Raw genomic sequence first — 13,245 nt, 5'->3', positions numbered from 1 at the left:
ACATGCATCCCCCGGGCTCAGCCAGTTGCCCTGCTGGGAGGACGGCCCCAACTGCCTAGCCCCCACTCTCTGGAACCAGGCTGCACAAGGCTGCTTGCAATGCTGACGTTTAATGACCAGTTCTACGGGGTGACATGGACAGGGAGGCGTGTCCGTATGGCCCGGGTGTGACACCCAGACAGGTGCTCATCCAGAGAACAGAACCAGAGCCGCTTGGACACTGAAGGGACACGACAGGGTGGCAGGGGTGCCCCCCAGGCTGGGGTGTGGTCTCACTCAGCGGAGCCCTCCAAGCAGGTGTCGTTCAGGAGTTGGAACTCTGTCTTCCAGGGTTCAGTGTCGACAGTGAAGAAGCAGGTGATGGTCTGTGGGAACAAGCACAGGGACAGAGAAGAGAGGAAGGGACTTGCGAAGCTGGTGTCTCCAGCTCTAAAGCTGGCATCCAGCAAACCCTACCTTCTTGGGTGGGTAGGTTACTCTGCCCTGCCAGGCCTGTGATCTCCAGAGACTCCTCCCCCTGACACCAGGATGTCCCATATGACCCATGCCCCCAGTGTCCCAGCAGGGCCTCTGACCTGTCTGTCTTATCCAGGGGCGGGGCTCACCCCCTTGTCACCTGGATCGGGAGCAGCAGGGTAGGGCCTGGGAGGGAGGGCATGGGAGCTCAGCCTCCATCCATCCAGCTCTGGGCAGGAGGACCACTCGGCCACGGACATGCTGCCCCTCCCTCATACACTCTTTCTCCCAAAGGCGGGGTGGGGCAGTGGGTGACAACCAGGAAGGGGACATCTCGCCTTCCACCCAGGGGCCTGGACCTCATGGTCAGGAACAGTCTAACCCTAGGGGGACCTGGGATGCAGCAGCAGAAATGGGACCAGTGAGTAGACAGGCCAGGGGTGTACAAGTCACCAGTGACCCCTGGGCTGGCCTGCCTGGCTGGCCTCCATCCTGCAGACGACCCCTCGATGTCCTTTGCAAGGCGTCATCATCACTCCCCACACCGCCTGCCCTGATGCAGTGTCCATGGCCCTGTAACCTGAGGGTGGCTGGTGTGTGTCTTACATTGTTCACGTCTGGAGTTGCTTGAAAAGGACAGTTGTCGATGTCTTCGTCAAATTTCCCGCACCTGGTTCGGGCGAACTGCAGCTCCATGGAGAACACCAGGCCTTTTTCTTCTTTCTGTTCAGACTGTGAAGTGGATGCTTTCTCTTCCCATATACACATATCCACACACACAGGCACACACACTCCTGCACACACAGGCACATAAACATCCATACTCACACATCCACACACAGACACATACATATCCATACACACAGACACACACACCCACACATACATACAAACATACACACACTCACACACATACATATCCACACACACAGACACACACTCACACATACAAACACACAGATACACATATGCACATACGCACACACACACATACACGCACATATCAACACACACAGAAGCAAGGACATAAGCACACAGGCACATTCACAGGGCTGGGACAATGACTTCAAGAAGCACCCTCACTCTCACAAAGTGCACTGTCTTCTTCTCCACTGCCTGGACTTCAGGCCTCGTAGAGCCCCCCTACTCTAGCCCTGCCTTTATTGCCAACACCCAGAGTCAGTCTTGCACTCCAGACCAGAGACTGCAGGCAGAGACCCAGTGAGGGCAGGAGAGCCAGGCGGGACCCGCTCCTGTCCCTGGAGGGAAGCTGGAGCCGCGTGGAGAGCACTCTGCCTTCCTTCTGTCACTCAATCCAGAGGTGCAGAGGGGGTGTCGCCCCAGCATGTCTCCTCTCCCCCAGGCACTCACGCAAAACACAGGTACGCATCCACACATGGCCACGCACAGGACCGCAGAATGCTCTCGGCCTTTCTGTCTGCAGTGCATGTGAAAATCGCACCCCTGGTCATGTTCTGCAGATTCCATTGCCATGAGAACATTTTAGGATTCAGAACGTGGTCTGGGAAGAGTGTAAATCCTGCTCGATTCACGGAGGAGAAGGAGGCCGGAGCACATGGGGTCAGAGGAGAGGCCCTGAACACCCAGAGGCTCCTCAGGACGCGGGGCCTCCAGCGGCTTTCCCTGCTCTCTCTCTCTGTTTTCCCTAAAGGAGCCTAGTTTAATGTGATTTCCATTAACTCGATTCTAAACCTCTAATCCAGGGTTTTCTGTCTGGCTCTTTTTTTTTAAATAAATAGTTTCATCCCCTCATAGTTTATATTTTGCTTATTCTTCATAAAACAAGGTGAAAAATGACAAAACTGAAAACACACCTCCTAGAGTTCAAAAAATTCCCATTATTTTTTTTTTTTAAATAAAAACTGAAACTAACCCGATAGGCTGTATTTCCCTCTGTTTTATGGTTGTCAAATGATGATCGAGATCCCTTGTTGACACCACCTCCCGACCCTAGTAACAGCTGGTGAGGCCAGCAGTGGGGAAAATATGGTACCTACCAACTCCAGCCACGACCGCAGTACACGCACCACTTTGTAGGCATTCATGTCCTGGCTCCTCAGGTTGTACATGTGTAAGGCATACTCCACGACGGCAGGAAGGTAAAGCTCCAAGATATTTGTGTTTTCCCTATTCTTGTCCCCTTTGCGACGCCAGCCATGAGTCACCAGGAGCCGGGGACCTAAGACAAGCAGGAGCAGAGTCCAGGGCTGAGCCCACCTGCACCTCCGCTGTCGGCCCATCATGGCTGCTGCCCCCAGGCACCAAGGCTTCACCCTTCCCGTCTCCGGCTCCCACCTGGCCTCCCTGGGCGTGGGTCCAGTCTATCTGCTCCAGGACATACTCCTCCCATGGTCCGCCCCTCTGGTCTGACACCCTGTCCCTTCTCTCTTGTGACTCTGCCTCCTCCATCCCGAGCTGATAACATTGCCTCCTGTCCAGGAGAGAGAGCAAGACCCAGGCAGGGTAGGTTGGGAAGGACCAACCGTGGAGGAAGCCCAGCCACACGCCCCCCCCTCGGCATCTCAGGGGGATCAGAGGTTTATGGGGTACCCCAGACTTGGATGCTGAATCAAGGGCACAGTTGCAAGGAGTGTGAGTGGAAGGAGGTCCCAGGGTGCAGCAGTTGGTGAGGGTCGAAGAGACAAGGAGGGACAGAACCTAAGAGGATGAGTGGCCTGGAGTCAGCTTTGTGGGTGACAGAGGTGGCCCACCCAGGGGTGAAGGGTGTCCCCACCGAGAAAGCAGCAGAGGGCTGGGGTCTTTCAGGTGCAGATGTGCCCCCATCCCCGTGGCCTCCAGTGCCCTCGAATTCTGGAACATGGGCTCCCAGGCCCCTGGGCGGGTTCTGGGGTTGGGTGGGGGCAGGGTTTGCAGGTCCTGGACCCAGGAGCTTCCCTCAGAATCCCTGAGTCTCCCTTGACATGACCCCTCAGCTCCTGGGTTCTCAGCCTGAGGCCTGGCCGGCTGACAGACACACCCTCCCTCAGAGGTGTCCCAGGTAGGGTGGCCACGACACTCAGCAGGCCCTCACTGTCCCCTTTGTCACTGTCCCCTTTGTCTAGGGGCTGTGACCAGAGGAGGGGGAGGGGTGAAGGGGAAGCAGAGAGCGCGAAGCCCATGTGCTCAGGAGCTGAGCTGTGTCCTGGGGGATGGCGCCCTCTGGGGGCCTAGTGGCCACAGCTCAGGGACACACAACTCCCTGTGAGCAGCGAGGGGCCATTTCACAGAAGAGAACCTCACTGCCTCCAGCCGGGGCACAGAGCAGCCCTGGGACCACGACACAGCACACTCTTTCCAGACAAGACTTCAGGCCTGTGCCTCTGCAACAGACATTTAGGCTCCGTCCACAGCTACTTCAGAACTTCAGACGGGCCCAGCACTCATGGAGGCCTGTGGACGCCCCGGACCCTGGGCCTTGTCCATCCCCAGGATCCTTACCCTGCAGGTCTGGGCAGGCCCAGAGAAGGTGCATCTTAGCCGGCTCCCAGGGGATGGTGCCAACCTGACTGGGTAGCCCAGTTCAGAGTCCCCCCGGGAGTGGTCAGGGCAGAGTCACACTGAACAGTCAGGCACTTATGTGGGCTGGGGGCTGCGGGCTTGAGACTGGTTTCTGGGGGCATCACTGATCAGGGAGGGGTCAAACTACCATGCCTGGGGACAGAGAAAAAAGTGGGTTTCCAGAAGCTCAGCCTCCGCGAGTAGGTGGTGCCTGTGTGGGGAGAGGAGGGGCTTTGATCCTGCCAGCCTGTCCCCTTCCTGCCCCTGGCACAGACAGTCTCAGAGCTGGTGTCTTCCTAAAACTCAAAACTCATTCTCATATTTAGTCAATGCCTAAGAATTGAAAAATTTCTAATTACAGCTATTACAAGGAATCTTAGGGTGAAAATTTTTCTATACATTTTTTATTGAATTATAGTTGATTTAATATTAGTGGTGGGACAGGACTGAGCGACTAACACAGGCACACAGAGGTGTATATACATTGTTGCTATTGTTGTTGTTCAGTCACTAAGTCATGTCCAACTCTTCGCAACCCCATGGAGTGCAACCAGCCAGGCTTACCTGTCCTTCATATTTGTTCAAACTCATGTCCAGTGAGGTGGTGATACCATCCAATCATTTTATCCTCTGTTGCCCCCTTCTCGTCCTGCCTTCAATCTTCCCCAGCATCAGGGTCTTTTCCAATGAGTCAGCTCTTCGCATCAGGTGGCCAAAGTATTGGAGCTTCAGCTTCAGCATCAGTCCTTCCAATGAATATTCAGGGTTGATTTCCTTTAGGATTGGCTGGTTTGATCTCCTTACTGTCCAAGGGACTCTCAAGATTCTTCTCCAAAACCACAGTTCGAAAGCATCAGTTCTTTGGTGCTCAGCCTTTTTTATGATCCAACTCTCACATCTGTACATGACTACTGAAAAAAAACCATAGCTTTGTCCATATGGAACATTTGTCAGCAAAGCAATATCTCTGCTTTTTAGTATGCTGTCTGGATTTGTCAAAGCTCTCTTTCCAAGAAGCAAGCTTCTTTTAATTTCATGGTTGTGGTCATTGTCTGCAATGATTTTGGAGCCCACGAAAATAAAATCGGACACTGTTTCCACTTTTTACTCATCTATTTGCCAGAAAGTGATGGGACTAGATGCCATGATCTTAGTTTTTTGAATGTTGAGTTTTAAGCCAGCTTTTTCACTCTCCTCTTTCACCCTCATCAAGAGTACTCCACTCAAAGTTATTATAAGAAAACAAATGTATTTCCCTGTGTTATGCAATACATTTTTGTTGCTTATCTGTTGTATACTGTGTACTTCGTCTGTCTTAATCCCTTACCTCTAATTTGCCCCTCCTTCTTCTCTGTACTGGTAACCACTAGTTTCTTCCTGTATCAGTGAATCTGCTTCTGTTTTTCATACAGATTTGTTTGAATTAATATTGGGGGTTCCACATGTAGGTTGACACAGAGCATGTTTCTTTCTCTCTCACTTATGTCTCTCAGCATAATATTCTCTATGTCCATTGACATTGCTGCATTAGAAGAACGGGGTCCTTTTTTATGGCTGAGAAGTATTCCATGTGTATTCATACCACATTATCTTTATCCTTTGGAGCATTAGAGCTGGTGATGGATGAGGTCTCTTTTGCCCATCCCAAGGCTCAGTTGCTATGGCGGCCACAGCACTCCATCCTGTCATGAGCTGGACCAGTACCATGGACTTTCTTCAAGGTGCCGTTTGACTAGTGATGGAAGTGGGAAATTGGTCCACAGGAAGAGGCTTCTATGGATTTCTACACTTAGTGGGGACAAGTCTGCGTGCGTGTCCTAACGTGAGCAGGAACCTGGCTTGGCTACCCCCATGGTTCTGAGGTCCAGAAGGGACAGTGGCAGTAGCTCCCGCATGTGGGGAGCCCACTCTGGTGGGGCTGCTGGGGGTGTCAGTCTTGTCCCCAGGGAGTGAGGGGAGGGCATTGGGGTGACCCAGGTGGACAGGCTGGAGGAGGAGGGATCTGTCCTTCACTTTCATCCAGGGCTCCCAGCAGCCCCCTGCCCGAGTCTTGTGCCCCACCCTCTCTTGCTAGCCTTCTCCCCAGACGACACTCAGGGGTCCTTGATAATTATGGGGTTGAAATCACTCCTGGGGTCTTCACATGGCTGTGCTGATGAGCCCATGGGAGTGTCACGGACCTGGATGTGGCTTCTTCACATCCCTCGTCACCCCTTTGTCGGAACTCTGCCACTGGTGGCACTCGTACCTGGCTGTGTTCATGATAAAATGACCAGGCACTGATGATGTGGTGTCTTTCAGATCCCCTAGCTCCCTCCTCTGTCACTGACTCCCCTGGAATTTGATTCCCAGTCCAATGCCCAGTTTGCCAACCCCCCTCTCCCTTCGAGGCTGCTACCACGGGTGCCCTTGCCTGGCCTGTGGCCGACGACCGCTGTCATCACCTCCTTCCTTCCTCGTGTCTCTGTCATGAGGCCAGTCTGCCTGCAGCAGGGGAGGAGCACCAAGGAAATAGAAGCCCAGGGAAGCCTGTTCCCTACAGAGACAAAGCCCCCACATTCCAGGCCAGTGATTCTCAAGCAGGCCTTTTAGAATCCTTCCCAGCCATTGCAGACCACCTTCTGTCACCCACAAGCTGACTCTGGGCCACTCATCCTCTTTGGCTCTGTCTGTCCTGGTCTCTCCAACCCTCACCTGCTGCTGTGTCACAGAACCCTTCAGCATCCAAATCTGGGGTACCCCATAAGCCTCTGACCCCCGTGAGATGCCAAGGTGGGTGTGTGGCTGGAGTTTAGCAGCAGCAGACCCTCCTCCACGGTTGGTCCTTTCCAACCCACCCTGCCTGGGTCTCGCTCTCTCTCCTGGACAGGAGGCAATGTTATCAGCTTGAGATGGAGGAGGCAGGGTCACGAGAGGGAAGGGACAGGGTGTCAGACCAGAGGGATGGACCAGGGGAGAGTATGTCCTGGAGCAGATAGACCGGACCCACACCCAGGAAGGCCAGGTGGAAGCCGGAGATGGGAAGGGTGAAGCCTGGGTGCCTGGGGGCAGCAGCCATGATGGGCCGATAGGGGAGGCGCAGGTGGGCTCAGCCCTGGACCCTGCTCCTGCTTCTCTTAGGTCCCCGGCTCCTGGGGAGTCACATCTGGGGTCCCGCAGAGAAAGAGGGGAATGATGACCAGAGATTCTTGAAGAACTACCTCCCTGCCACCGTGGAGTATGCCTTGCGCATGTACAACCTGATGAGCCAGGGCAGAAACGCCTACAAAGTGGTACATGTACTGCGGTCATGGAAGAATCCTGTAGGTACCCTCCCCTGCTGCTGGTGCATACCTGCTGTTAATGAGGGTCTGGCAGGGGTTGGGGGTGCTTAACAAGGGGTCTTGACCATCATCTGAAGCCCATAAAATAGAGGGAAATACAACCTGTTGGGTTAGTTTCAGTTTTTAGAAAAGAAATAACTTGGGAGCATTTTAAATCTCCATCAGTCTGCTGCTGCTGCTAAGTCGCTTCAGTCGTGTATGACTCTGTGCGACCCCATAGACGGCAGCCCACCAGGCTCCCCCATCCCTGGGATTCTCCAGGCAAGCACACTGGAGTGGGTTGCCATTTCCTCCTCCAATGCATGAAAGTAAAAAGTGAAAGTGAAGTTTCTCAGTCGTGTCCGACTCTTAGCGACCCCATGGACTGCAGCCTACAAGGCTCCTCCGTCCATGGGATTTTCCAGGCAAGAGTACTGGAGTGGGTTGCCATTGCCTTCTCTGCTCCATCAGTCTACCCACATGTAAAATGTATTTTCAGTTTTCATTATATTTGAGCTTGTTTAAAGAAGAATGACCAAAATATAGACTGTAAGGGGATAAAGCTACTTACCTTTTTTTTTTTTTAACAGGCATACAGAAAATATTAAAGAGATTCAGAAAAGATTTCAAGGAAATAACATTAAGAGGTTAATTTACAAAACAGAGACGTACAAATAGCAGGGTGGGGAGGAAAGCTCCTGGAGTGTCAGGAGCCACGGCCCCTGGTTCTGAGGGGCGTCTGGGAGCTCACAGCCTCTCCTCGGAGTCCACATGCTGTGGGCTCCTTCTGGGCCTCCGTCTACATGAATCCAGTGTGATTTTTTTTTAATTAATGTATTTATTTTAATTGGAGGATAATTGCTTTATAATATTGTGATGGTCTTTATCATACATCAACATGAATCGGCCACAGGTATACATGTATCCCCCTCATCGTGAACCCCACCCCCACCTCCCTCCCCACCCCTTCCCTCTGGGTTGTCCCAGAGCCCCAGCTTTGGGTACCCTGCTGCATGCAGCGAACATGCCCTGGTCATCTAATTTACATATGTTGATGTCCACGTTTCAGTGATCCAGTGTGATTTATAATCATCCCAGATGGCGTTCTTCATCCTAAAACATTCTCCTAGCAATGGAATCTGTACAGAATGTAACCAGGGGTATGTGGTTTTCATGTGGGCTGCAGACAGAAATGCCAAGAACATTCTGCAGAAGGAGCACTCCCAGTCCTGTGTGTGCTTGTGTGTGCCTGAGTGTGCATGTGTGTGTGAGAGCGTATGCAGCTCCATGGGGCTCCTTCCTCGCTGTAGGACAGGTGAAAGTAGTGACAACAGGGTGCAAAAGGGAATATCCATTTCTCAGCCCAGATTTATCCAGTAAGCTGGCAGTCAAGCCCCTCCTGCAAAGACCCCTGTCCTGCTCCACTGTGTGGGTCTACCTGCCAGGTACGTAAGGGGGCAGGAGGGCTATGTCCACTTCAGTGTCTGTCCAAACCCAGGTGGACATTGGCCTGGTGTTCTCCATGGAGCTAGAGTTTGCCCGAACCAGGTGCAGGAAATTTAACGAAGGCATCGGCAACTGTCCTTTTCAAGCAACTCCAGACGTGAACAATGTAAGATACACACAGGCTGCCATCAGGTTACAGGGCCGTGGACACTGCATCAGGGCAGGCGGTGTGGGGAGTGATGACGATGGCATTCCAAAGGACACCGAGGGGTCGTCTGCAGGATGGAGGCCAGCCAGGCAGGCCAGCCCAGGGGTCACTGGTCACTCGTACGCCCCTGGCCTGTCTGCTCACTGGTCCCATTTCTGCTGCTACATCCCAGGTCTCCCTGGGGTTAGATTGTTCCTGACCACGTGGTCTGGGTCCCTGGGTGGAAGACGAGATGTCCCTTCCCTGGTCGTCACCCACTGCCCCGCCCCGCCTTCAGGAGAAGGAGTGTGTGAGGGAGGGGCAGCATGTCCGTGGCCGAGTGGTCCTCCTGCCCAGAGCTGGACGGATGGTGGCTGAGTCCCCATGCCCTCCCTCCCAGGCCCTGCCCTGCTGCTACTGCTCCAAGTGACAAGGGCGGTGAGCCCCGCCCCTGAACAAGCCCAGGTCAGGTCAGAGGACCCAGTGGGACACTGGGGACATGGATCGTGTGGGACATCCTGGTGGCGGGGGGAGGAGTCCCTGGAGATCACAGGGCTGGAAGGCCAGAGTGACCCAGGTGCCTCTGGGGTCAGCAGAGGGTCCCAGGTCGGGAAGATCTATGATGAGCTTGGGGCTGCTCCCGGGGGCCACCCGGGGTAGGTAGGTAGGGTGGGTACAGCTTTAGAGCTGGAGACACCAGCTTCCTGAGGCCGCCTCCCCACACTCTGTCCCTGTGCCTGTTCCCACAGACTGACATCTACTACTTTACGATCGCCACTGACCCATGGAGAACAAAGTTTAAACTCCTGAATGACACCTGCTTGGAGGGCTCCGCTGAGTGAGACCACACCCCAGCCTGGGGGGCACCCCTGCCACCCTGTCATGTCCCTTCAGTGTCTAAGCGGCTCTGGTTCTGTTCTCTGGATGAGTACCTGTCTGGGTGTCACACCCAGGCCATGTGGACACGCCTCCTTGTCCATGTCACCCCGTAGAACTGGTCATTGAACGTCAGCATTACAAGCAGCCTTGTGCAGCCTGGTTCCAGAGGGTGGGAGCTGGACAGCTGGGGCCGTCCTCCCAGCAGGGCAGCTGGCTGGGCCTGGGGGTGGGTCTCTCCCCTTCACACACCTGAGCCACCACAGATGGGACAACCTGCACGGGTGCATCTGGGCTCTGTCTCTGGCTTCAGCATCCCTGCCCCAGGGCAGCCCTTTAGAGGTAGGTTTGCTGGAGAAGCCCGTGATTGCCTTGGGACTCTAGGTAGCAGTCGTGTGGTCCTTCTCCCCCTTCCCTTCCTCCCTGTGTGGCCTGAGTGAGCATGCCTGCTCAGTCACTTCAGTTGTGTCTAACTCTTTGTGACCCCATGGACTGTAGCCCACCAGGCTCCTCTGTCCTTGGGATTCTCCAGATAAGAATCCTGGAGTGGGTTGCCATGCCCTCCTTCAGGGGATCTTCCTGACCGAGGGATCGAACCTGTGTCACCCGTGGCTCCTGGCATGGCAGACAGGTTCTTTCCCACTGAGCCCCAGGGAAAGCCCCTTGCCTGCGATCACCTCTCAGGTCAGTACCTGCTCCCGTGTGTGTGGCAGGCTTTCCTGGGGAAGGGGCCAGTCTTGTGGTGTGAGAACTCTTCAGCATGTGAGTGTCCTCCACCCAGGGTTGACTGGTTTCCCAGCCCGGGGCTTGGGCAGGGCTGAGGGGAGCCCGGCTGCAGGCATCCTCACTGTTGGTGGGCACCACTCAGTGTGGGCACAGCTGTGTGCTTGTCCCCTGCCACCTGGACACAGACCCCACTGGTTCTTCTCCACAACCCTCCCTGACCCCTCCTTCTGCTCCTTCCAAGGCCTTTCCTGACTCCTGGCTCTTCCATCAAAGGAAGCTTTCAGGGTCCTTTTGGCACTGTGATCCCCATCATGTTTCCAAGGAATCAACCCCACTGTTCCCCTGAAGCAGCTCCTGGGAAGGGTCTCCCTGGGGTCACTCCAGAGTGGGGAAGCTACTGGCCCTTCATGAGCTCACCCCTTTCCTGGGGCAGTGGCAGGGCTACCAAGAGGGGTACTTGTTGCCTTAATGGTCCAGGAGCGAGTGATGAGATTGAAAACAGAACATGAAATCCGGTGCAGGGTCAGGGGACCTGCTGCCTCTATTGGACTGAGGTGCAAAGTCCACTTGGAGTCCAGCTTTTATTCCTGATTGCAGACTACAAGACTTTCTTTGATCTATCTTTCCTAAGACACTACATTGACATAGTCCAGATCTCCTTGTTTTTACCCTGAGCTGTTCCCTTCTGGGAAATTTTTGGGAACAGTTAGCAAGTGCGTAGGCAGTGTTCATGCCTGACGCTGACCCAGTGTTCCAAGGTCCATGCTTTCATGATCCCAGTCATACTCCCTTCTGGGTTTGGCCTTGGGTTCTGTAACAAGACTATTATTCTAAGAAAAACATGGAAAATAATCATCAACACAGTTTCTTGATATATGCTGTTTTTCCAGGTGCTATTTCTATGAAATTTCCCAAGGCTGTGAAAGTACATTATCAGAAATTCCCACTATAAGTACTGAGGGCTTCGGTGTTTCCGCCTGGACGACGCTGCTGCTGTCAGCCCACGGGAGTGGGGCTGTGTCAGTGGTCCTGCCTCCGCAGGGGGCTGCAGGGCCTGGCTTTGTCTGGCCCCACTGGCTCCACTTGTCCAGAAGGGAGGGCCCCTGTGGGTGCTTGGCTTCCTGAGCCCAGGTGTGGATGGAGGGACCCGTCGTGGAGGGAGGCGCTCCCTCCCTGCCCCTGTGCACCTCGCCTGGGATGGCACGACCTGGCCCCTTCCTCCGTCCGGAATCTGTGCTGAGGAATCATGGGAGTGGGTTTCTGGCCCAGCTGTCCCTCCCTGGGCAACAACCGCATCCCCCGAGTAGAGGCGAGGTGGCTGGGCCCTAAGCCTCACCCACAGCTCAGGCAGGTGCACCCTCTCCTGAAACAAGACTATAGAGTGATCTCTGCCTTCCCAGCTGCTAACCTACTGGTCCTAGGCACCATCACCAAGGCTGACAGCTGGGCCCTGAGAATGCCATGGAAGGAAATACAGCATCAATGGCCAATGCGTTACCTCTAGATCCTGTGCTTTGCTCTGTGGCCACTTTCTTATCTGCCAGGAAACATTTCAACACTTCCCTCAGCTTTCCCAGGTGTCAGGGTCCAGGCAGAGCCTTTGCTGTTGTTCAGTCACTCAGTGTCATGTCCGAATCTTTGTCACCCCATTGACTGCAGCATGCCACTCTTCCCTGTCCTATCTCCCGGAGTTTGCTCAAACTCATGTCCACTGACTCGGTGATGCCATCCAACCATTGCATCCTCTATTGCCCCCTTTGCTTCCTGCCCTCAATCTTTCCCAGCATCAGGGTCTTTTCCAATGAGTCAGCTCTCCACATCAGGTGGCCAAAATATTGGTACGTCAGCCTCAGCACCAGTCCTTCCAATGAATATTCAGGGTTGAATAAATAAGGATTGAACACAAAGGAACAAGCAAGTGGAGACCTTACCTCTGCAGATTCCCTGGACCTCACCCGTGGAAACAGGGGTGGGGGCGGGGCTGTCAAGTGATGGGCAGGACCAGCTGTGGGACCTCCTTGGCCTCAGTCTGCTCCCCAGGCTGCATCTCCCCTCCTGGTCCTCAGACCCCCAGGGGCCTAGAGTCACCCTGGGATTTGGACTCTGGGTTCCTCTTGCTGTAGTCAGCCCCGGAAAGCAACATGTTCTGCTGGGAAATGCACTTGTGAGTTTTTCTTTTTTTTCCCCCAAATCCTTGATGACGTATGCTGACAAGCTGTGAAATGGCTATGACAGATGAAGAGGGACAACCTTCTAGGTATGAATGAGTCACGAAGCTGAACCATCCAGCATGGAAACACAGTCAATAATGTCGTTAATACCTTTGGAGGATAACAGATGGTAACTAGAGTTATGGTGGCCATCACTTTGTAATGTAGAGAAATATTGCATCACTGTAAGTTCTACACTTGGAACTAACAGTGTTGTATGTCAATTACACTGTACTTTACTAAAAGAGAACTGAGGTGTTTCTCTCCCAAGTCCTGCAATAGTTGCAGGCTCCTCTCAGGAGCTTCAGATCCCCCGCTGCCCAGTCTGCCCCACACAGGGGGGGTTCTGCAGGAGAAGAAGTCCCAGGAGATTCACCAGGCAGTCAGGTAGGTACCCACCTGCTCCTGTGTGCTTGCTCACACTTACCTGGCTGGCCCTGACCTGCCCTCCAGGGCTGTCGTGTTCACTACTATGTTATGGAAAATGCCTCTTTTTCATTTGTTAATTCACTTCACCATCTCA

The 13,245-nt window shown here is 53.9% G+C and overlaps 1 protein-coding gene and 1 pseudogene across 1 annotated transcript; one reads left to right on the top strand and one right to left on the bottom strand.

Annotated features, from left to right (window-relative positions):
* Positions 1-272: 272 nt before the first annotated feature.
* On the bottom strand, positions 273-2,717 carry LOC129624961 (cystatin-9). Its single transcript, XM_055543148.1, has 3 exons — positions 2,475-2,717; positions 1,063-1,188; positions 273-365 (listed from the first exon to the last, which is right to left on the bottom strand). The coding sequence occupies exons 1-3, from the start codon at positions 2,715-2,717 to the stop codon at positions 273-275; spliced, it is 462 nt and encodes a 153-aa protein (XP_055399123.1).
* A 4,317-nt stretch (positions 2,718-7,034) lies between these two features.
* Positions 7,035-9,752, top strand: LOC129625276 (cystatin-9-like; annotated as a pseudogene).
* The last annotated feature ends 3,493 nt before the right edge of the window (positions 9,753-13,245 follow it).

The sequence above is a fragment of the Bubalus kerabau genome, chromosome 13 (genome assembly GCF_029407905.1).
Source record: "Bubalus kerabau isolate K-KA32 ecotype Philippines breed swamp buffalo chromosome 13, PCC_UOA_SB_1v2, whole genome shotgun sequence".
In the NCBI taxonomy this organism is placed as follows: Eukaryota; Metazoa; Chordata; class Mammalia; order Artiodactyla; family Bovidae; genus Bubalus; species Bubalus kerabau.
Note: the sequence above shows the minus strand (reverse complement) of the source record. Positions and strands in the feature narration are given on the sequence as shown.